General features: G+C 42.1%; 2 protein-coding genes across 9 annotated transcripts in view; both read right to left on the reverse strand.

Annotated features, from left to right (window-relative positions):
* The window catches only part of LOC120044949 (guanine nucleotide-binding protein G(q) subunit alpha-like), a 28635-nt gene extending 18631 nt beyond the window's left edge, over positions 1–10004 (reverse strand). Inside the window, exons 1-6 of the mRNA XM_038989699.1 lie at positions 9756–10004; positions 9214–9391; positions 8042–8226; positions 7163–7317; positions 6709–6837; positions 6315–6444 (exon numbers count right to left, since the gene is read on the reverse strand). Coding sequence (XP_038845627.1) covers positions 6315–6444; positions 6709–6837; positions 7163–7317; positions 8042–8226; positions 9214–9391; positions 9756–9818 — 840 coding nt within the window. The 5' untranslated portion in view covers positions 9819–10004. The remainder of the gene's footprint in view (positions 1–6314; positions 6445–6708; positions 6838–7162; positions 7318–8041; positions 8227–9213; positions 9392–9755) is intronic.
* Positions 10005–12353: 2349 nt separating this feature from the next.
* LOC120044951 (heterogeneous nuclear ribonucleoprotein K-like) lies at positions 12354–24890 on the reverse strand. 8 transcript variants are annotated; one of them, XM_038989706.1, is made up of 16 exons: positions 24761–24890; positions 23314–23423; positions 22506–22603; positions 22203–22259; positions 20779–20822; positions 19616–19688; positions 19384–19491; positions 18976–19104; positions 17147–17451; positions 16883–16936; positions 16397–16439; positions 14319–14334; positions 14092–14124; positions 13910–13977; positions 13386–13633; positions 12354–13268 (listed from the first exon to the last, which is right to left on the reverse strand). In XM_038989706.1, the coding sequence occupies exons 2-15, from the start codon at positions 23372–23374 to the stop codon at positions 13430–13432; spliced, it is 1293 nt and encodes a 430-aa protein (XP_038845634.1). In that variant the 5' UTR covers positions 23375–23423; positions 24761–24890; the 3' UTR covers positions 12354–13268; positions 13386–13429. The 8 variants fall into 8 exon arrangements, with proteins under 8 accessions (XP_038845634.1, XP_038845633.1, XP_038845630.1 ...); XM_038989705.1 differs by having other exon boundaries at positions 16397–16436; positions 19384–19497; XM_038989702.1 differs by having other exon boundaries at positions 19384–19497.

The raw sequence follows: 24890 nt of genomic DNA on the forward strand, positions 1-24890 counted from the left end.
ACAGACACTGCACTTGACACATTTATGAAATTGCTTATTCCAGTTGCTAATAAGCATGCACCCTTTAAGAAAATTATTGTAAAAACTGTTAAATCCCGGTGGATTGATGAGGAATTTAAAAAGTTATGGCTGAGAGGGATGAGGCAAAAGGAATGGCAAATAAGTCTGGCTGCACAACCGATTGGTAAACTTATTGCAAATTGAGAAATCATGTGACTAAACTGAATAAAAAGAAGAAGAAACTACACTATGAAACAAAGATGAATGATAGTAAAAAGCTTTGGAGCGCCTTAAATTAAAATCTGGGAAACAAGGCAGACTCTGCTCCATCATTCATTGAATCAGATGGCTCATTCATAACAAAACTCACTGATATTGCCAACTACTTTAATTATTTTTTCATTGGCACGATTGGCAAGATTAGCATGACATGCCAACAACAAATGCTGACACTACACATCCAAGTATTTCTGACCAAATAATGAAAGACAAGCATTGTAATTTTAAATTCCGTAAAGTTAGTGTGGAAGAGGTGAAAAAATTATTGTTGTCTATCAACAATGACAGGCCACCGGGGTCTGACAACTTGGATGGAAAATTACTGAGGATAATAGCGGACGATATTTCCACTCCTATTTGCTATATTTTCAATTTAAGCCTACTAGAATGTGTGTACCCCCAGGCTTGGAGGGAAGCAAAAGTCATTCCGCTACCTAAGAACATTATAGCCCCCTTTACTGGCTCAAATAGTCGACCAATCAGCCTGTTACCAACCCGTAGTAAACTTTTGGAAAAAATTGTGTTTGACTAGATACAATGCTATTTTACAGTAAACAAATTGACAACAAACTTTCAGCATGCTTTTAGAGAAGGACATTCAACAAGCACAGCACTTACACAAATGACTTATGATTGGCTGAGAGAAATTTATGATAAAAACATTGTGGGGGCTGTTTTGTTAGACTTCACTGCGGATTTTGACATTATCAATCATAGTCTGCTGCTGGCAATACTTGTGTTATGGCTTTACACCCCATGCTACATTGTGGATAAAGAATGACCTGTCTAACAGAACACAGACGGTGTTCTTTAATGGAAGCCTCTCCGACATAATCCAGGTAGAATCAGGAATTCACCAAGGCAGCTGTCTAGGCCCATTACTTTTTTTCAATCTTTACTAATGAATTGCCACTGGCTTTGAGGAAAACCTTTGAGGAAAGCCAGAGTGTCTATGTATGCGGATGACTCAACACTATACATGTCAGCTACTACTGCGACTGAAATTACTGCTATACTTAACAAAGTGTTGCAGTTAGTTTCAGAGTGGGTGGCAAGGAATAAGTTAGCCCTAAATATTTATGAACTAAAAGCATTGTATTTGGGACAAAATCATTCACTAAACCCTAAACCTTAACTAAATCTTGTAATAAATAATGTGGCAATTGAGCAAGTTGAAGTGACTAAACTGCTTGGAGTTACCCTGGATTGTAAACTATCATGGTGAAAACATATTGATACAACAGTATCAATGGGGAGAAGTATGTCCATGATAAGGCGCTGCTCTACCTTCTTGACAACACTGTCAACAAGGCAGGTCCTACAGGCCCTAGTTTTGTTGCGCCTGGACTACTGTTCAGTCATGTGGTCAGGTGCCACAAAAAAGGAAAATTACAATTGGTTCAGAACAGGGCAGCACGGCTGGCCCTTGGATATACACAGAGAGCTAATATTAATAATATGCATGTCAATCTCTCCTGGCTCAAAGTGGAGGAGAGATTGACTTCATCACTGCTTGTATTTATGAGAGGTTGAATGCACGAACTGTCTTTTTGAACTACTGGGGCACAGCTCAGACACCCATGCATATCCCACAATACATGCCACAAGAGGTCTCTTCACAGTCCCCAAGTCCAGAACAGACTATGGAAGGCGTACAGTACCACATTAAGCTGACTACATGGAACTCTATTCCATATCAAGTAACTCATTCAAGCAGTAAAATTAGATTTAAAAAACTGATAAAAAAAACACCTGATGGAACATGCACATGCACACACACACACACGATAACATACTTACTATACCCACACGTACACATGGATTTGGTACTGTATATATGTGGTAGTGGTGAAGTAGGGGACTGAGAGCACACAGTCTGTGAATGTATTGTAATGTTTATAAAATCGTATAAACTGCCTTCATTTTGCTGGACCCAAGGAAGAGCTGCCTTGGCAGCAGCTAATGGGGATCCATAATAAATACAAATACAAATATTGAAGCTGATCTACCCTCTAAAAAACATTTTTTGAACAGATCTTGTTTTGCAATTCTGACATACAATAATACCTTTCAGAGTTTTGGCAATTTCATCTCACCAAAAAAAAAAACGTACACCAAACAGCCTGTGAGGAGCGCTACCCAAACAAGCATAACACAGTATAAAAACAACGGCAGTCAGGGAGACCGGAAAGACGTATCCTGCACGTCTTCAAGTTAAAAGTCTCCATTCTCTATTACACCTCAGTTGAGTTTACTTCACATTTAGGTAGCTAATGTAATGGATTTGTTTGCCAGCGTGAGTCTAGATAATACTAGCTGTATTATGCCTACAACAGTAAAGTTTCAGTCCGCTAGGTGTATCTCTACAGCATGGGCATATCTCTGGGTGACGTGGACATCCCCATGCATACACCTTATCAAAGTATGACTAATTCAATATTGCACCATCCCATTCTCTGGACTCTGTCTGCAATCATAACCAGTAGTATCTACCAGGAATAATGAAACGTAGAACAAGAATAGATGCTTGGTGAATCTATGAATTATGTATGACCACTGGAGTTTTTGCCACTCAAAATCTTGCTAAAGCATATTCTGTAGAAGGGGTTAATATACATTTAAAATAATTGGACATGATTTATATGAATCGGGTCATGAACATACAGTTCACTCGGAAAGTATTCAGACCCCTTAATTTTTTCCACGTTACAGCCTTATTCTAAAATGGATTAACTCGTTTTCCTCCCTCATCAATCTCAACACAATACACTATAAAGACAAAGCAGAATCAGGTTTTTAGCCATTTTTGCAACGCCATAAAAATGAATTATCACATTTACATAAGTATTCAGACTCTTTTAACTAGTACTTTGTTGAAACATCTTTGGCAGCGATTACAGCCTCAAGTCTTCTTGGGTATGACGCTACAAGCTTGGCATATGCCTTTATTTGGGGAGTTTCTCCCATTCTTCTCTGCAGATCCTCTCAAGCTCTGTCAGGTTGGATGGGGAGCGTCGTTGCACAGCTATTTTCAGGTCTCTCCAGAGATGTTCGATCGAGTTCAAGTCCGGGCTCTGGCTGGGCCACTCAAGGACATTCAGAGACTTGTCCCAAAGCCACTCCTGCGTTGTCTTGGCTATGTGCTTAGGGTCATTGTCCTGTTGGAAGGTGAACCTTCACCCCAGTCTGAGGTCCTGAGCGCTCTGGAGCTGGTTTTCATCAAGGATCTCTCTGTACTTTGCTCCGTTCTTCTTTCCCTCGATCCTGACTAGTCTCCCAGTCCCTGCCACTGAAAAACATCCCCACAGCATGATGCTGTCAGCACCATGCTTTACGTAGGGATGGTATTGGCCATTTTAGAATAAGGCTGTAACGTAACAAAATGTGGAAAAAGTGAAGGGGTCTGAATATTTCCCGACTGCACTGTATGTACTTTGAAATGAACAAGGGAGAGGTTAAACGTAGGCTAAGTCTGGCATAAGCTTATTCCTACACTTTACAATAACTCTGTTGCAATGGTTTTAGGTAGTCTCCTTATAGTCTATTCCCTCCATCGGGACACTGCTGCCCAGTGGAAGAGCTTGTGATCTCCATGCAGCACCATGCACCTTCAGAAAAGCACCCCTAAGCCTCAGAAGATGAACTTCTGGAGGCATTCAGCCATAGAGTCATTATACCCTAATGTAGGCCTATATGCCTACTAGCCAAATAAATTACAGAGCATGCATGATGGGTAGCACTCGTCATTCCAACATATTTGAACATTTAATTCATCCTTCATTCATTTCAGTCAGTCAGTATGTCATCCATTCAGTAATTTGTCTGAGTTGCAATAGGAACTAAATCAATGAGAATAGAACAGTCTTTTCCGTTTGTTTATTGAAATCCATGTGTATTCAAAATTATCTCAATTCTCCAAAGTTCTTTACCCTATCACTTTAATAATTAAATGTTTAATTTAGGCCTATAAAAATAGGCATTCAACTTGTAGGCATTGCAATTTAGGCTACCATTTTGGGTACTGGTGTCTTGCAGAATAATGTTAGAACTCTATTTGTGTTTTATAACTGTTTATATTATAAGGCTCTCCTTAAAAAGAGACCCTAGCTCACAGGCCTCTAAATATAACCTCTAAATACATTTTCAACAAAATAGTTGAAGAAGCACGAATAGGCTATAGATAGTCTTGACCATTTGGGACTCCTTGGCTATTTCGCTCTGGACAGGTTATAGCAAAGACTTTATTTATTGATATGGATATAACCTCTGTGTGATGGGGTTGTGCAATGCAAATGGCTATAACAAGCCTACATGCAGAGTGGAATTCACAAATACAACACTCAAAATGCCTAATATAAGGCCTACAGTCCGTGCTCCCAAATACTGGAAAAAGTGTGATTCATTAGGTTACATGATCACCACAATATCCCCACGAGGCTATAAAAATAAATTATGCAATTATATGGCTATTAAATAACACACAACAGCATGGCATATTTATATAGTGGAATAGGCCTAGCATAAATCATATATACTTTCTATTTTGCATCTCAGGTGGTTATTCTAGACAAGGCTCTTCTGTGTCTTTATCACAAGTCATTTGCTGAAGGCCCAAGCCTATACTACGCCATCTACTGATATAACGTTGTTATTGAATGCAGTTCTAAAACAAGCTCTAGACTTTTATTTTGGAAATGAAACTGGAAGCTGCAAACCCTAACGTCTGGGCTAAAGTTGCTTGATTGACTAGCTACATTCGGTTCATGTCCTTTGCAGATGCCACATTACTGACAAAAGTTTGTACCCATAAAAAATATTTGTAACTGAGTAAAGGGAGACGTAAAGTAAAATTTGAACGTGTAAATGTTAAATCACAGTCGTAACACGTTTACAGATCTATTTTAACGTTTACGTTTCCTTTTTCACGCATGGCTTTTCTTATGATCCTAACGATACATACGTTCAACCTTTTGGCAGGTATCTGGCTCCATATTCTGACCTCACAACAGCAGTCAAGCATCCAAGCTAACTGGCTAATGTTGGCTAGCTTACTAGCTACTTCCAGACACAAATGAGAGAACACCTCACTCTGACCATTTACTCGCCCTAGCAGAGCTGGTTAGGCTGTTTTCATGTTACCCAGAGTGTTGGTGACTGTCGCTGTGCTGCTGGACCCAGTGTTCTACACAGTCAGTGTGGACGATTACTTTGCAGTGATTGTGCATGATGCAAATACTGTAGAAAAAACAGCCCTTGTGTTTGTTCCAAGAATCATTACAGTGACTGAAGGGCTCCCCCTGCAGGTGAACACTAAGCACAACCCCTGAGCTGGTCAAAGTCCAGTTCAAATGTAGCATGTGCGTTACAAAACAAATGTGAGTGTTCCTATTAAAACTTTGGGAGCATTCAAACAGTGTGTGGGGTATTCTCCTTCTTTTTCTCTGAGAACATGTAGCCTGGTCCCAGATCTGTACGTGCATTTAGCCAACTCCTACGACTATAGGAGTTGTCATACAACAATAATCAGAGGGTTTGGCTAAAGTACAGATCTGGGCGCAGGCGAAGTCTAACTCCAACCCTATGACGGAGTGTGAATGGATATCAGCTGAGGCAGACAGGCGTTGGGCTCCGGGAAAATCTGGGTCATCTTCACATAACTGGTTTGGGCTGATTCAACATTTAGCGCTGGAACAATGTGCCTCTGTGTTCGGATTGACTAGGTGATTATCTCTCTCGTGGATCCTCTACTCCACTAGCAGAGATCCAGTCATACAGAGATAGCAAGAGGGAGAGAGTTTGGCCAACTTTCTAGTACAATGCCATGTATCTCTGCCTCTAGCATTCAATCAATCCATTCATAAGTTCAAGCAGCCCAGTTAGGTCGCTCGGTTTAGAATTGTCAATATTCAGCGGATTGTCATTGGTCAGTATTGTCCAGGAGGCGCCAACATGGCTGCCATGGATTTTAAGAGCACCATGTCCTCTAAGAGCACCATCATGCTTTGGACTGTTGAGAGCGCAATGACCAAACTCACCTCATTGTCAGATTCTACCAGGACCTGGTCATATTCACTGAGAGCCACCAGGAACATGATGGAGGTGACATTCTCAAAGCAGTGGATCCATTTCCGCCTCTCGGACCTCTGGCCACCTACATCCACCATCCTGAGAACACCAGCACAGCACCATGAGGTTTGAGGGCAACTCTCAACAGGCAGGTATAGAGAACACAGAGTTCTAATGGGTTATGATGAGTTATTACATTAACATCAATATGTACTGTACCGAAAAGCATGGAGATGGAGAAACATCAATTTGTATTTAAATAATTCAAAATTGAGTCTTTTAATACCAGTTACTTTTCTAGGATCATCTGATCAATTGTGTTCAGCAGACAGGGATGGAATAGTAGGCTATGTGGATGTTTACCTGAAGACCACACTCTGGAGGTCAAATGGGTACTCTATGATGCCTGTGGTAGGGACCCTGACCCTGAGCACATCTTGCTGGGTCGGCACATAAGATGACTCAGCTATACGGTCCAGTGCATTCAAGTAGCTGAAAGGGCATGAGAGAAATGGGGTTATTTATTATTATTATTATTATCATCGTGTTAACAGTTCTGTTACTCATTAGATCACTTCTCAGAAAAACACAGAAGTCATAAGATACAGATCTTTCCCCCGACCATCACAATAGCAATCAATCTGGCCATTGGATCGCGTTATTGTTTACCTGAATCTGCACAGCCTTTTATGCCTGAGATGTAACTGGCATTGGATACAGTGGAAACTATTTGGGAAGAGTGTGGGGAGTAGTCACTGGTCTGTGTCCACTCACTATTTGGCAGTCTAAACTAGAGGTTTGGTATTGGTTTACTCACTATTTGGCAGAGTCTGAGAGCTGGTATTCCCTCTTCCTATCGTAGCATTCCTGGATCCCTGAGTCATTCCATAGACTCTTAATGGCGTCAACGTACGGATTTGTAAACATTGTAACCTTCTCTACGTCCACTTCAATGACAAAATTTGCATGGCCCTGAAATAGGAGAGAGAAAGAGAGGGGAAAGAGATCATTACATAAGAGACCTATAGAGGCATTTGTCTGAGTGATCATGTTTATTGTAAATGGAAGCCAAAGGATTGTGTTAGCTTGGCCTCAGACCTATCTAGAATTTAAATGTGTGTTAGTGCGTGGCAGTTAGCACATAGCTGTGAGGTAGTGAATTTGTATGATTACTAGGCCCCATATGGTGGCTTTAAGGTAAGGGATAGAGAGCTATGTGATTAAGCAACGTCATTTTGTCTCTCTTGTGGCATATTGGTCCCAGGAGTTGCCCTACTTTACGTGTGTGCCAACAGTCAACCACATGTGTACCTTTTACAAGACCTTCAGTCTGTCATCCTGCTCAGTAACTAATGTCATCATCAAATAGGCAGAAAGTAAACAAAGTTTACTTATAACGACATCACCTGATCCTTTACTACAATCCTCACTGAGCCTCAGAGACTGTAGAAACAAATAAAAGATCTGTACAAACATGGGCGTAGCCAGGTCCGGAGGTTTTTCTGACAATGAAAAGCTTCTAGCCTAGAGGCTATAACTAAAGCCCAGAGTTTTTCCAGAGTGGTGTCAAGGCCTGGAAAAACTCAAGTATATAAAACAAATTATGGTGCAAAAAAAAGAAATGTGTGTGTGCCAACACAAAATGTTGGCAAAAAAACAGGCAAAGTTGGTATAAATGGAACAACAGAAGGGTCACCTGGTTGTCTTCACACTTATAAGGGATCTGAAGGGTCTCCATAGCGTGGATCATGGACTGCATGGCAGTGAAGATGTTCTGGTACACCAGCTTGGTGAAGCCTCGCTTGTCCTCCTCGGAGTAGCCCGTCCCATGGATGATCCTCATCTGCTTGATGAAGGTACTCTTCCCACTCTCACCAGTCCCTGGGGAGAAAAAGCTCAGAGATTAACTCCGTTTGACTTTTAAATTACCCACACAGTAGCCTGCCACTGCTGATGAAAGCCAATGCACATTTTAGGCTTATAATAGAGTGTCATTTTTATATTGTCAATTGGATGAACAGATGAAATGTAGATTAAACTATTGCTGAGTTACCCAAACATTTTGATTGAAATACAATTTTTCACCTGCTACTGAAGAGTAGCACTTTGTTTTGGCCATGGAATGTTGATACAACAGTTTCAGGGTGTGGTCTATTGTGTGTTGTATCTGTCACAGGAAAATATTTCTGATCTCCGAACCTAAATGGACAGTGATCCATGACAAGAATTGATTGATTTCTAAGAAATGTGGCCCCTATGCAATTAAACAACCTAACGTTTATAGTAGCAATGGTAACCCTTCCTTAGTCACCTAACAAACTACACGAGTCTGATTGCTGTCAACATTCTTTCCTTGAGTTATAACTTATTTTGCTCCCAGCAGGGTGACAGTTGTGAGCTGGATGTGTGAACTTAATAAATGATTCTACATATTTAAGTTATATAAACATCACAGAGTACCAAAGACATTACACTACAATAAACATAACAGATTAGCCTGGTGGGAGGAGCTACATGAGGACAGGCTCATTGTAATGGCTGGAATGGAATAGATGGAAATTAGTCAAACATGTGGTTTCCATATGTCTGATGTGTTTGATAACTTTCCAAATATTCCATTCCAGCCATTATAATGAACCCCTCCTCCTACAGCTCCTCCCACAAGCCTCTGAAACATTGTTTACTTGGCAATATCTCAAATAAATTCAAATTGCCAGGCAATATGTTTTTTTTAATAGGCATGTGCATTGAAATAACAGATACAATGTACACTGATAGAGTCAGTATTATAATGAACATGTTTCAAATAATGATACAATGTCATATTAGTGCTTTGAGTGGTAATTAGAACTGTGATCGTTGGTTTACCGAGAAGCAACAGCTTGAACTCGCGACGCGAGTCTTTCTTGTCCCGGCGAAGCTGTCTTTCGATCTCGTCGTTGATCCGTCGAGCCTCCTTTCCCTCTTCGCTGAGGCAACAGGCCCCTACGGAGCCCAAAATCATGACTCTCTTGATAACACTTACTTTTGGGTCGAGGAGGTAGGCCTATATTCCAAAGTGAAAAAAAAATAAAAAATAAAAATAAATTGTTATGGTGAAAAACATTGTCACTTTGTTAAATAAATGGTTATATTTAACTAAAATAAATGTCCTCCCTCAGCACTGACTGAATTCTCTATCTACAGTGCAATGCATAGCCTACACTCTAGAGTCCACAGTAAAAGCCAAGCGTAATAATGCGAATACAATTCCCAGAAACTGATTGAACCTTTGGCAGAAACATAAATAGACCACTTGTTATTTTATATTTATGTAAACTACGGTCCCATTACGAAATGCAATAGGAGCCAATCCGTTGGGAGAATGAATAATGAAATACCAACATGTAAACAGAAAAGCAAATCTTTACCTCCAATAGTTGAACTCCGGGTGTGGTGAGTGAATATGGCGGACTTTTACTCCATATCACCATAAATTTATAAAAAACGAAATTCCATTATTCCACAGGAGTTACAAAAAATAATCCCATACCACAATATGTTCCTTTTGAATTTGTCTTCATTGAAGATGCATTGCTTAACGTTGTTATATTTTTTCTATTGTCCCCTTTGCTTGTCCCATCTGTAATTTCATTAGGTACAGAATACAGTGTACTCTGACTGGACCCTATGTTACCCTAGCAGCAAAAAGGCAAGGAGCCATAAAAATAAAAGTGCTCTACACAGTAAAACATTTTCTTCATATTCATCCACCCTTTTGTCATGCTTCTTCAACATCACTCATCCTTGCCTTTATTTACGTTTTTCTCTTCATCATTATTCTACATCTTAATAATTTTCACCAACATAAAAAGTGTGGGCCCATGAATGGGATGTGTCGGACAGTGTCTCTCGATGTAGAGGACTCTTATTTTCACACAATTCTAGCCATTATTACTGCCAGCTGCTGTCGTGTTGTGCTGGCGTAACTCAAGCCCCGAACCATGTGACGTTAGGAGAGGGTGTGTTTAGATGGGAAAGGATCATGAAGGCATGTCGCTCAATATGTTACATTGTAATGAAACAACTGTCCGGTGGCACATAAAAAGGGTGGGCAGTTCACTACTTAAATAAACACTTAACATATCTTGAATTGAAGAATATAGAGGCTAATTTCACAAATTTTAAATGTGTTATTACATGTTATTGACTACAGTATACCAAAAATTAGGAACACCACGGAGGGCCGAGTGTCTGCAGGTTTTCGCTCCTCCCCTGTACTTCATTGATAAATTAAGGTCACTAATTAGTAAGGAACTCCACTAACCTGATTGTCTCGGTCTTAATTTAAAGGAACAGTGGTGGAGAAAGTACACAATTGTCATACTTGAGTAAAAGTAAATATACCTTAATAGAAAATTACTCAAAACTTAAAGTAACACAGTAAAACACTACTTCAGTCAAAACAATTATTTGGTTTTAAATATACTTAAGTATCAAAAGTAAAAGGAAATGCAATACATAATTTAAAATTCCTTATATGAAACCAGACAGCATGATATAAAATAACACTTTAGTTAGCTAGGGGCACACTCCAACACATAATTTACAAACAAAGCATTTTTCTTTAGTGAGTCCTCAGATCACCTCTTGATAAGTGACTGAATCTGACATTTTCCTGTCCTGCTAAGCATTTGAAATGTAGCAAGCACTTTTGGGTGTCAGGAAAATGTTTGGGTGTAAAAAGTACTTATTTTCATTGGGAATGTAGTAGAGTAAATGTTGTCAAAGATATAAACGCGACATGTAAAGTGTTGGTCCCATGTTTCATTAGCTGAAATAAAAGGTCTCTGAAATTATCCATAAGCACAAAAAAGCTTATTTCTCTCCAATTTTGTGCACAAATTTGTTTACATCCCTGTTAGTAAGAATTTCTCCTTTACCAAGATATTCCATCCACCTGACAGGTGTGGCATATCAAGAAACTGATTAAATAGCATGATCATTACACAGGTGCACCTTGTGCTAGGGACAATAAAAGGACACTAAAATGTGCAGTTTTGTCACACAACACGATGTCACAGATGTCTCAAGTTGAGGGAGCGTGCAATTGGCAGGCATGCAGGAATGTCCACCAGAGCTGTTTATATTTATTTAACAAGGCAAGTCAGTTAAGAACAAATTCTTATTTACAATGACGGCCTCCCCCGGCCAAACCCTAACGACGCTGGGACAATCGCCCTATGGCACTCCCAATCACAGCCGGTGGTGATACAGCCTGGAATCAAACCAGGGTCCGTAGTGACAGCTATAGCACGGAGATGCAGTGCCTTAGACCGCTGCGCCACTCTGGAGCCCTGTTGCCAGATAATTTAATGTTCATTTCTCTACCAGAAGCCCCCTCCAACATTGTTTGAGAATTTGGCAGTAACTCCAAACAGCCACACAACCGCAGACCACGTGTAACCATGCCAGCCAAGAACCTACACATCTGGCTTCTACAGCTGCGGGATCGTCCAAACTCATTCTGATTGGCTGGGCCTGGCTCCCAAGTGGGTGGACTTATGCGCTCCCAGGCCCACCCATGGCTGTGCCCCAACCATCATGTGAAATTCATAGACTAGGGCCTAATGAATGTATTTCAATTGACTGATTTCCTTATACGAACTCAGTAAAATCTTTGAAATTGTTGCATATATTTTTGTTCAGTAAAGCACAGATACCCCAAAAAACTACTTATGCATTTTTACACCACTGGAAAGGAAAAACCAGCAGACACTAGGCCCTCCATGGAATAAGTTTGACAGTCTTGATCTACACTGATTGAAATGGATTTAACAGGTGACATCAATAAGGGAACATAGCATTCACCTGGATTCATCTGATCAGTCTGTCATGGAAAGAACAGGTGTGCTTAATGTTTTGTATACTCGGCGTATGTTAATACAGAACTCAGATGTCACAATCTGGCACATGAATCATAGCCTTACTAGTCAACTATGTATTACTTAATACTCATGATGCATTACTTGTAGAAAATGCCATTTTATTTATCGCACCTAGGAAATATGGAAAAATAACACAAAACCTCCCCCCACATGTTTAGTAAAAGGTGGCACAGACTTTATTACTCAGACTTGCAGCAGATACTACACCCCACAGACAGGTAGAGATTAACAGGGGTGACATGCCACTCATATGGAAATTAAGGCTGCATTCCCATCCCAAACTGACTTGTGTCTACAAAGATCCCATCTAAAATGTTAAAAATGCTTACAAACCGACATTTAAAAAAAACAGGCTTTAGCCAGTCTAAATGGATCCAAATGTCAATGATTATGTATTAAAGGAATTATATCAAGTCCCTCCCCGTTAACCAGCTGAAATCATGTAGAAAACTTAAAATTAACAATACTTTATTTTTAGCCCTATCAGTCTCCCAACAAAATGAAACAATCCTAGCACTCTTATTCATCCTATGACACGATTACTGTACATTTTTATACAGCCCCTTATCTTTCAGCGGGGGGAAAAAATAAGCAAAAATAAACTAAATGTATTTTTTTTTTTTAATCATAAAATGTTTCTTACAAAACAAGATTACATTCTGCATGCTGTACTGACTGGGAGGAGGAGCGTCTCAGGGGAGGCCAAGAGTGAACACAGACAGGTTAGTTTACTCCAAGTACAGAACAGCAAAATAATCCAGAAAGAAAACCCCCAAAAAACAAGCAAGGCAAAAAAATAAAAAATACTGGGATACACTCATCCGACAGCTTTGAGAGAACTTCCAAACTTCTTATTAAAAGGTGTTAGATGACGGGTGGGGGGCACATAACTACCCAAAGCAGAGGAATGTTGGCTCTGAATAGAGGGAGCGAACGGGCATGGCAGATTTGCTCCTCTTCCCTCTTTAGAAGAACCGGCCAGAGTACTGCTTCACACTGCAACAAAACACAGTGGACAAGTGAATAAAAGGGACCCCAGGAGTCATTTCTAGAACTACTTTATCTTAAATTTCATTTGTTAGTCATGAACAACTCATTTCCTTCCTTGATTACCACGGATAGGGGACAGGGATGAATAGGTTTCCACCATACTGCTTTCAGCGGAGACGAGGAAAGGGTGCTAGCACGTGCCTGTTCTGCAGTAGATACTGGGCGTTCTGGATCTGGTCCTGTGTTCCATTGATGGTGATGATGCGGTCCTCGGAGCCCTCTAGTGGCTCGTCGATCTTGATGGACGCTCCCGACTCATGACGGATCTGCTTAATCCGCTGTCCGCCCTTCCCAATGATGGAGCCGGCCAGCTACGACAAGTGAGGAGCCAGGGTTACGTCTCCCCAACAATGTGATCGACACAATGACAACCAGGTAAAAGGGGCACAGGGTTTTTTTTTGGGGGGGGGGGGGGGGGGGGTGAATATCAATCACATATGAATAAAGGCTGATGTGGGAATTTTTTGATCAATTGGGAAGAATCTCATCTCGGTTCTTCTCATGAATATATTACAGGGATGTCTGTGTCGATCTGTGGTAAGGGGTGTTATTACGCTTGGGACTGTGCGGATTAAACCTTTACTCACATCCTTGGGGATGGTAACTTGTGTCGTAATGACGGGACCCCCGATGTCACTGTATGACCCTCGGCCACCTGGAGAGAGACTCAGAATTTATCCTTGTGTGGAAAGTCCTCAAAACGACACGAAAACAAATACAGAAGCAACAAAATGAGACATTGATACAAATGTGATTCATTTGCACTCACCAGACTGAAAGGGCTCCCACGAGGAAGTGTTGTCTTTGAAAATATGAAGGGAGGAAAAGGAAGGATAACAATACATCACACCGTGGCTGGCAGACCACATAGACAGACCAACAAAGGACAGTGGGGAGAGCTGGTGGTGCTTACTAGACAGAAAGAACTATACTCTGACCAAAGAGACATTCAAACAAGAGTGTAGACAACCATGAAAAGAAGAAACTTAGACTCACCACCGTATCCACCACTCTGTATTCAACAGAACATAGGGAGAGAAAGACAAATTGAGAGACTTATTACAAGACTGAAACATTCATTAAGTAAAATACTGGTTTAAATGTGTTTGATATTGAGCATATGAATCTTAGCTGCTTTACTCATTTTCTACTATGCATGTTATTGGTACGACCCGACCAAACCAGTCCGTGAATCGCAATGGTTTCACCTGAAGTTCATTTGTTAGTTTGGCGGCTCCAGATTACTATTCAGCTGCTCCTTGGTAACCAAGGAGACAACTGTTGCCAGGCTACAAGAGGCCTAACCAGTGTGTTCGCTTGGTGAAGAGCAGCGCCAGTGTCCAAACCACCATATTTCACAAGGGTAGGATAATAATCCCAATCCATTTACACACGTACAGTGCATTTGGAAAGTATTCAGATCCCTTCCCCTTTGCAACATTTTGTTATGTAACAGCCTTACTATAACATTTATGAAATTACTTTTCTTCCTCAATCTACACACAATACCCCACAATGACAAAGCAAAAACAGGTTTAGAAATTGTTGCAAATGTATTAAAAATAAAACAGAAATACCTTATTTACATAAGTATTCAGATCATTTGCTATGAGACTCAATTGAGCTCAGGTGCATCCTGTCTCCTTGATCATCCTTGAGATGTTTCTACAACTTGGGAGTCCACCTGTAGTAAATTCAATTGATTGGACATGATTTGGAAAAACACACCTGTCTATATAAGGTGCATGTGCATGTCAGAGCAAAATCCAAGCCATGAGGTCGAAGGATTGTGCCGAGGCACAGATCTGGGGAAGGGTACAAAAACATTTCTGCCGCATTAAAGGTCCCCAAGAACACAGTGCCCTTCATCATTCTTGTATTGGAAGTTTGGAAACATCAAGACTCTTCCTAGAGCTGGCCTCCCGGCCAAACTGAGCATTCGGGGGAGAAGAGCCTTGGTCAGGGAGGTGAACAAGAACCCGATGGTCACAGAGCTCTAGAGTTCCTCTGTGGAGATGGAATAAACTTCCAATAAGGACAACCATCTCTACAGCACTCCACCAATCAGGACTTTATGGTAGTGGCCAGACAGAAGCCACTCCTCAGTAAAAGGCACATGACAGCCTGCATACAGTTTGCCAAAAGGCACCTAAAATACTCTCAGACCATGAGAAACAAAATTCTCTGGTCTGATGAAAACAAGATTGAACTCTTTAGCCTGAATGCCAAGCGTCACTTCTGGAGGAAATCAGGCACCGCTCATCACCTGGCCAATACCATCCCTACGGTGAAGCATGGATGGCAGCATGCTGTGGCAATGTTTTTCAGCGGCAGGGACTGGGAGACTTGCCAGGATCGAGGAAAATATGAACGAAGCAAAGTACAGAGAGATCCTTGATTAAAACCTGCTCCTGTGCGCTCAGGACCTCAGACTGGGGTGAAGATTCACCTTCCAACAGGACAACGACCCTAAGCACACAGCCAAGACAACGCAGGAGTGGCTTCGGGACAAGTCTCTGAATGTCCTTGAGTGGCCCAGGCAGAGCCCGGACTTGAACCCGATGAACATCTCTGGAGAGCCCTGAAAATAGCTGTGCAGCGACGCTCACCATCCAACCTGACAGAGCTTGAGAGGATCTGCAGATAAGAATGGGAGAAACTCCCCAAATACAGGTGTCCCAAGCATGTAGCGTCATACCCAAGAAGACTTGAGGCTGTAATCCCTGCTTCAACAAAGTACTGAGTAAAGCGTTTGAATACTTATGTAAATGTTTTTTCTTCTTCCATAAATACACAAACATTTATAAAAACCTTTGTTTGCAATGTCATTATGAGGTAGTGTGTGTAGATTGATGGGGGGAAAAAACTATTTAATCCATTTTAGAATAAGGCTGTAACATAAAATGTGGAAGAAGTCAAAGGGGCTGAATACTTTCTGAATGCACTGTAACTAAAACCATTAAAATGCGTGTTCGACTTGCCTACTATTAAAACACCAGGCAACAGACTGAAGCTCTGTCACTCTTCCATGCTAAACCCTCATCTAAAACACTTAAAATGCTCAGGTCACTCACCATGCTGTCGTAGCGGTCTCCTGGTCTTCCTCTCCTGTCGCTGCTTAGATAAGAGGGGAGGGAGGGTGTCGGGGTTAACATGACAAGGGATCAGTTCACCTCTGATGGACTGATGTCAGCCCATTGGTTTGGGGGCTGCTAAGTCTGTACTATACAAGTGCGATACCAGTCCTCCTGAAAGTGTAAAGAGCTAAGTTTTTTTTTTTTTTTAAATCAGTGTTGATAAGAAGACACTGACATTGTGTTCTTATAGTCATCTACTCATGGGATGAGCAGTCATGTTTACAAAATAACTACTGTGTCATGGGTAGAACCGTATTGACGGTCATTAAATCAACAGAAAAGGATTCAACCCAACATTTGACAGAGATAGTAATCTCCACATCTGAGCGAGCCATTCTCCAAATGACTAACTCGATTTGGAGAGGTGAAGTTCCACCCTAACCACTCTGCAGGTGCTGCCTTTGTTTTACACAAATGACTTACTTTGGTCTGTCGTCCATGTTGCCGTGATAGCTCTGATGAGAGAACCGGTCCCCTCTGCAACCACACGACAGGGTCAACATGACTCAGTGGAAATGTGTCAGAAAAGATTCCTTTAGGATTAGTCCAACAAAGTAGGTTCATGTTCATTCTAGTTCTATGTACTCAGGCACAGCCAAAGCACATGGTTATAAACGTCACTGAGTGACTGATGAGGTGATAAGAGGTAGCCATAAACAACAATTGAAAGGAAGTAAAGCTCCTTACCCTCTTGGGGGTGGTGGTAGGGGGAGGGGCAGGTTTCGAGCTCGGCTCCCTCCACGCCCTCTGGTTGGCAGGGGAGGGGGCGGTCCCCGGCGAGGGCTCAAGTCGTCATAGTCCCGTCTGGAGGGGGGCATGGGTCGGCCGCCGCGGCCGGGGGGCATGCGCTCAAAGCCACCCCGGCCCCGTACGGAGAACCCCCCCATAGGCCGCCGGCCCCGCTCCTCGAACATCATGGTGAAGCCGCCGTAGTCGTATGTCTCGTCGTAGAAGTTGGGGTCGTAAGGCTGGGCGCGCCCTTTGATAGGAGCCTGAAGATAGATAATACTATGAGACCATTTTATTTAATTTTTTACCCCTTTTTCTCCCCAATTTCGTGGTATCCAATTGTTAGTAGTTACTGTCTTGTCTCACTACAACTCCCGTACGGGCTCGGGAGAGACGAAGGTCGAGAGCCACGCGTCATCCGAAACACAACCCAACTGCTTCTTAACACAGCGCGCATCCAACCCGGAAGCCAGCCGCACCAATGTGTCGGAGGAAACACCGTACACCTAGCGACCTGGTCAGCATGCACTGCGCCCGGCCCGCCACAGGAGTCGCTAGTGCGCAATGAGACAAGGATATCCCCACCGGCCAAACCCCCCCGACGCTAGGCCAATTGTGCGTCGCCCCATGGACCTCCCGGTCGCGGCCGACTGCGACAGAGCCTGGGCTCGAACCCAGTCTCTGGTGTAGACCACTTCGCCACCCGGGAGGCCCATGAGACCATTGTTGAGATGCTACATATAACTGCCAAAATAAAAGGAAATGAGGGCTACAAAGTATATTGAAAGCAGGTGCTTCCACACAGGTGTAGTTCCTGAGTTAATTAAGAAATGAACATACCATCATGCTTAGGGTCATGTATAAAAATGTCCAGTTGCCCATTATTTTTGCTACCATGGCTAGAATAGATCTCAGTGAGTTTGAAAGAGGGGTCTCAAAGGAGCATAGGGGTCTAAAGGGCGTGTGTGTTGTCAGTCACCAGATTTCAAATCAATTGAACAATTATGGGAGATTCTGGAGCAGCACCTGAGAGTTTTCCACCACCAAATGATGTAATTTCTCGTGGTGTTTCCTTTATTTTGCAAGTTACCTATATAAATTAGTTTTGCTCTGGAACGACTACAATGTCAACAACTGTTGTAAATGGAATAAAAAAATTTTTTTTTAAAAAAGCATCTGCTGTTATTAAACAAGTACAATTCTAGTTTGACTGACTCATTGAGTTTCCATGTTTAGACACTGGTGATGAAGTGTGTCGCGGTCACTGGCTCAGAACTGAACTCACAATTACCGTATAATCCTTTCACCGACAATTATAGAAGACTTACAGTAGGGGGTTTAAAAATCAAATAAATTGTGGAACGAACAGTTGACTAAACACTGGGTGGTCAGGCATTTGTGCAGTTGAGTCAGTTTCCACGGTAACAAGGACCCTTTACAACACAATGAAACTTTGTTGCTCCTTGCTGAAACAAGCACGGTGTTGTAGCAAATTAGTCTTTGGTTGCTTGATGAGTTGGCCATTTGAATCAGCTGTGTAGTGCTAGGGCAAACACCAAAACATGCACACAGGGGGGTCCCCAGGTCAGCGTTTGGGAAACCCTGGCCTAGGCAACAGCCCTCTGTCTACAGAAGCACAGCACATGCAGTCAGGAAAAGAGGAGAAAATGTGCGTGTTAAAATGTATCCGCACGCTATTAAAACTACTATAAAAAGGAGACCGTGTCATTTAGCTGACCAATAAGTCATCCAAAATTCCATGACCATCACAGACCTAACTCACCCACCTCAGATACCAACTCCAGGATAACTTTGATGCAATCGACGACACGGTCTGGCTTTCCTCCAACCAGAACCACTCGGTCAGTGGAGTGAGGACAGCACTCCTGGAATAGCTTGATGGTAGTCTGGGTGTTCTGATGGAGACAGGAAGCCCAGCATGAAATAGACCCATAACACAACAGGAAGATGCAGCACAATGCCATATGTTCAAAATGGGTTTGACCAGTCTTAAGCTTTGAGCATTAAATGAGATCTTCAATACATTCCCTATAACCATTTGTGGACAAGTGGGAAACAAAGAAAACCTGTTAGGGCAGATCAAGCACATGCAATCTATGCACTTCAGCTTATTCTTGTAAATGAGTATGGACTGAGTCAAGTCAGCATTTGAAATCAGTGGGATCCCATCTGACCTCTCTTAACTCCTTTATCTTGGTACCCTTCACCCCAATGATGCCTCCAGCCAAACTCTGATGGATCAGCAAACGCAGCTCGCAGTCAAAATCAATCCCGTTATAATGCTGGTACTAGGAAAAAACAGGTACAGATCAGTCAGGTGAAAGAAAGCCTTTAGCTCTTGACTTTGAGGATTAGGAAAAAGATAAACCTATACGTGTATATCTCTGGAGGCCGCGGGGCACTCACCTCTTCCAGAGTAGGGATAATCTTCAGCAGAATCTCTCCGATAGTCTCAATATCTGCACTCACACTCAGGATCCTGGTAAGGAACAGCATGTGGCCAAAGGCAACAAGGCAAAACAGAGGGAGGACAAAAAATCTTACTTCAAGATTAACACTCCTATGAACCACAGAGCTAAAAAAAAAAAATGTTTAAAAACAAAAAACGAAGACTTTCCGACACTGGACTGAAATGTGAGCAACTTGACGTGCGCTCGTTTGTCTCACATCCAACAAGAGAGAGAGGCTTTAGGATTACAACATGAAGCACAAGGCTGACCACTGTCTGGAGGGAGGGGGGGGGGGGGGGGGGGCTCTGTCTGGAGGGGGGGGGGCTTTTAACCATCACCACCAGCACTTGAAGGGGAAGAAAGAAAAAAAGTTACTTAAAAAAACTGCCATCACAATCGTGCCACCAGCACACTCTCAGTGCCAGGGAGTCGGAAGGTAGAAGAGAAACAAAATAAAGAAAGCAGGGGGGGATGTGAGTGGTAACCACTAGGTGGTGGACAGGATAGAGGGTGGAATGAAAGGTTTGGCAGGCAGTCTGGACTGATGGGGGGGGACTGAGAGAAAAACAAGAGGGGAGAAACCTAACGGAGGATAGAGAAACCCAACGGGGAGATGTAGCACAAGGGGGAAAAAAAGAGAACAGTGATGAGTTACAGAGTGGGCGGAGCTTGAGCACTCAGATCATGAACAGTGATGTTGAGAACAGTGGGGTGTGGGAGGGGCGGGGCAGGGAGTAGCAAGGTGGGCCACAAGGACAGAGCGGGAAAGATCATTGCCTTTCCACAAATCACAATTAAAAATACCACAGAAAGGTAACAGCAGCCAACAGCTGGGCTCCTCCCATTTAATATGATCTACTGAAAGTGGGTTCATTGATTTCATTTCTAGTGACAAAAAGGTCCAAATTAAATGGAAATACTTGAATGTGGGGGAAGAAGGGTAGAGGGGGGGAGAAGACAGAACAATTCAAATGGAACAATACACGTCTCTTGATAAAGGGAGAGGGAGGGGGGTTCTATATGTAGAAAATGTTCAAATGAAACAGAAGGCAGGCTATCAAAGACATGTGTTTTTCTCTGTTCTAATCAGGCAGTGAGGCAATAACTGGTGGGACATACCGCTCTGGGCCACTGCTGTCAGGGACAGATACACTGGCATTGTACTGCATTGGCCGTGGAGGTTGGCATTGGGCAAGGGCATTCAATCACAAGATGTCAAGTAAGGTGCCCGTTTAGGGAGGGGCACGTTTGTGGGCGGGCGGCGGGGCGGGGCAGGGCCAACCGGGGTGTCAGGTGGGCGGGCGTTCAGGGGCGAAGGTTGGGCCAACGTCAAGATGGGCAACGCAGGAGGGGCATGTCGATCCAGTACATGGGCAACGGAGGAAGGTGGCCAAAAATAACAAAGTAAAGGAGAGGGAAGAGGGGGAGAAGGAATACATTTTAATTGAATACACGCTATACTCCATCACTATATAGCTTCCCAAAAAAAAGAAGAAAAAAAAAGAAAGATGTTGAGTGCACAAGAAAAAGGGCAGCTGGACTAAGCCAGCTCTAACAAAGACACTTAGCTAAATGGACTGCATAGATACTACAGAGGCTGTAATATACTATAGGTCCGCTCAGGCTTTGAGACACCTGTTTAAAGGGGGTTTTATGGCATTGCCACAGTCCGGTATTGCTTCAGGGATGTAAGGGGCATTAGAAATCACGTTCAGAGCCTAGTAAAGGATAGTTCCCTTTTATTGGAAACACAAGAAAAATGCCCCCACCCACACTCTACCCCAAATCTGATCCAATCAAGCCAAACCATGTCTGTTCACATGAGCCAACCTATAGATGTGTCATTTGGGAAAGAGAATCTGACTACTGTACAAAAACACCGCAAATATCCCTCCAAGTGTTCACAGACATGCAACATTTGACCAATTCCACAGTAACAGAATGATGCAGAGACTCCGATTTCTAATTTTAAAATGTAAACCAACAAAAAAAAAACAATGAATGCAACAAAAAACATACAACTTGTCCAACAATTTGCAAATGCAAAATTTGGTAACAGAATGATGGCACAAACCTTCATTCTGTTAAACTTTGCAGCTGCACTGTTCAAGTAACTGTGTTTTTTTGTTAAATGTTCAGTGGAAATTGTTGAAAGTAGTCCATGTGCATAGAGTTCTATGGTTTGTTTAACTTTCCAAATCATTGGTTTTTGTTTGACATACATTTTAAAGTAAAACATCTAAGTCTCTGCATCATTCTGTTAATGTGGAATTGACCCAATCAAGTCAAACAACACATTCAGATAACAGAATGACTGTCTATAGATGGGAGATATAGATAGATGTGCGTGTGTATATATAAGAGGGAAACTATTTAGTACAGGGGTTACATTTCTTTAATAGGACGCATAAGGGTTGTCATTAGAATGGGGTAATTGGATACCATAATGTCTATGAAAATGTCAGGTTTATAAGGACATAAATATAGCTTTACAGCAAATCCCCCAGTGGAGGAAAGAATTTGAAAATGCCAACTGTACTCACGTCTGTGCGTAAGGCTTTTATATTCTTGCCACCCTTTCCGATAACAGCTCCAGCATTCTGAGGAGAAACAAGAGTGTTTCCTTAGGAACAGAGTAATGGGTCTGAGAGTCCGCTGAATGATATGAAACTTGGAAGATGGGATGTGATTAGCAAAACTCAAAACACTAGAAAAAACACCTACCTATCCAGGAAGACATACAGATGTAAGAAAAAGCGTTGCGGATTTTACACCAACAAACAATCTAGGGAATTCCTGATTTAAAAGCAATAGGCCTAAAATCCCATTTCTGTTGCAGGGCTTACTTTGCTCTGCAGCAGTACCCGCAGCTCCACCATCTCATCAGTGTTGCGAGAGCGCTTGAAGGCCTGCTCCTCCTCCATATCCTCGGCAGGGCGTTTACCTGGAGGGAGAAACCTGGAAAGTTAGCCTAATGCTATGTTCTTCCCAATACGGGTTCCAGCCAAAAGCCAGGCGACAGCATCCACCCAACCCTTACCAGTCCACTTCCTGGATTAAAATTAGGCGGAACTGCTCCCGAAACAGCAGTGACCTGGACAAGAGAAACACATGGCCATCTGACATGCACAAATGGTGCCAGCATGTAGCTATACCAGTAGTCCAGGGATTTACATTAAAGTCTGAAAAGTACCTGCCCATCAGGCAGCTCAGCAGTATTTTTTGTTTGCCCTTAGGATCACTTGACCAAAAATTGTAATTAGCCATTTACACCCAGAAGTGCAATATATTGCCAGCCTTTCACCTACACATAGGGGAGGAACCAGAAAAATCAGTAAATGGAATTATTAGTAATTTGGTTGTTATTAAAAAAAAAAAAGCTTAACTTGCCTGTGCCATAAATTGTCTGTATTTTACATAAATAATGGAGAGGAACCAGAACGATCAGTTTTAGGCTACTGGAATTCTTTAAAAAATGTTTGATTGTTTGGTTCACTTGCCCAAGGAAAATCGGGCATCCCTTAATGTCAATCCCTGTAGTCCCTTCTGACTGATATCAGCTATTAGAGAAAAGCAGTGTTATATGTCTAGTCTAATCAAGGCAAATACATGGCTTACACACAGCTTTGATGAGGCACTGCCAAAATAGCCTACCGTTAGTGTCAGTGTTGCTGAAAGTGGTCTCTTCTTCCTGCTGCTCGATTTCTGTCTCCATTGTCTTGCACCAGCGGTGAAATGCGAACAGGCTCCTCACTGTGGATCTGCTGTGTGAAGGCAGCAATGTAAAATTAGGCTATGCCTTTTGAGGACACTGAGGCTGCATCAGACAAGACCGAGGGAAACTCACCTCATGATAAAAGCCTCACCAATCCAATCTTGTCACTAATCAAACCTGTTGTTGCCTTGCCCCTATTTACAATTTTAATTCCTATTAATTCTTGGCCACAGGATACACAAAAGTGTTCTCTACTATAATACAATGGAATGTATCCCAAATCACTGCCCTTGATATGAGTGGTTACCACTTGACATAATCATGATAACTGGGCTAAAATGAAAATAGTACCCCCCCCCCCCCAACAAATTGTAGGAGGTTGTTTGAGTCATTGTGAACCGCTAGCTAGGTAGTTATGATGTGGGTGTAGTATGCTCTGCCTCAAATATTATGAAAAACTCTTTCTGGATGCCTGCAAGCCAATGAGGTCCATTAACAAAGAACTGGATGATGACATTAGTTAGATACTTAGCTAACGTTCGTTGACTACTGACGCAGATGTTACTACTAGCAGCTGTTAACTAGTGAAGTAGACAACATGCTAATGTTATACATGGAAACACTAAGTAATCTAGCCAAAATAACGTTGGCTACATAGAGTAGCTATATTATTTCCGGTGTTGCTACATTGAAGGCTTAAACTAGTTAACGTTAACTTACTTCTGCACAAACGCATATAGATTAACGTTAGTTAACGGCTAACGTTAACTATATATGTTTTAGTCAGCTGTTAGCTATGTTGGTTTAACGTTAGTTGTCTGACTAACGTTAACGAGCCGTCTTAACCTGTATTAACTAACGCGAAACGTTAGCCAGGTAACGTTAGTTATTATCACATTGGCTAACAACCTGCCACCAGCAGCTAACGTTAGCTAGATAGCTACTTGTACATATGAGTTGTTAGTTAACATACATGCGCTGTAGATTATAGTGTAACGTTAGTGTATGTAAACGGCCTAGTGTCGTTTAACGATTGGCTGAATAAGTTAACGTGCAGCACATAGAGTCCAAATAATTGTAATACTTAACGTCCGCTAACATTAGTTCTCAAAAGGGGAAAACAAACTAGATGGTATCTAGCTAGCTAGATGCCGTTAGCTAGCTAAATTAGCTAGGCTAGATTGCTAACGTTAGCTACATAGCTAGCTACCGTTAGTTAGCGTAGCTAATATTAGCGATAGAGTTCACGAGGCTTATCCCCAACTGAGCCTAAAAGTGATTTAATTCTCATTGACCGATTACAATGCAAATGAACTAACAAACAACCTCTTTATAATTTAACTTTAACCACAAACCTAAAAAATGTAAACAAAATATTTAACAAACCTCCAGCCAAACCGCGTTCTCCACAGCAATTTCTTGTCCTGAAATTGTCAGCAACCAGAACCTTCCGAATACAGTGAAACAGCAAAATAGGGAGTCAGTCTACTGTCTTCTTTCACTGATTTGAGAGGTC

Source organism: Salvelinus namaycush, chromosome 3 (assembly GCF_016432855.1).
Source record: "Salvelinus namaycush isolate Seneca chromosome 3, SaNama_1.0, whole genome shotgun sequence".
Lineage (NCBI taxonomy): Eukaryota > Metazoa > Chordata > Actinopteri > Salmoniformes > Salmonidae > Salvelinus > Salvelinus namaycush.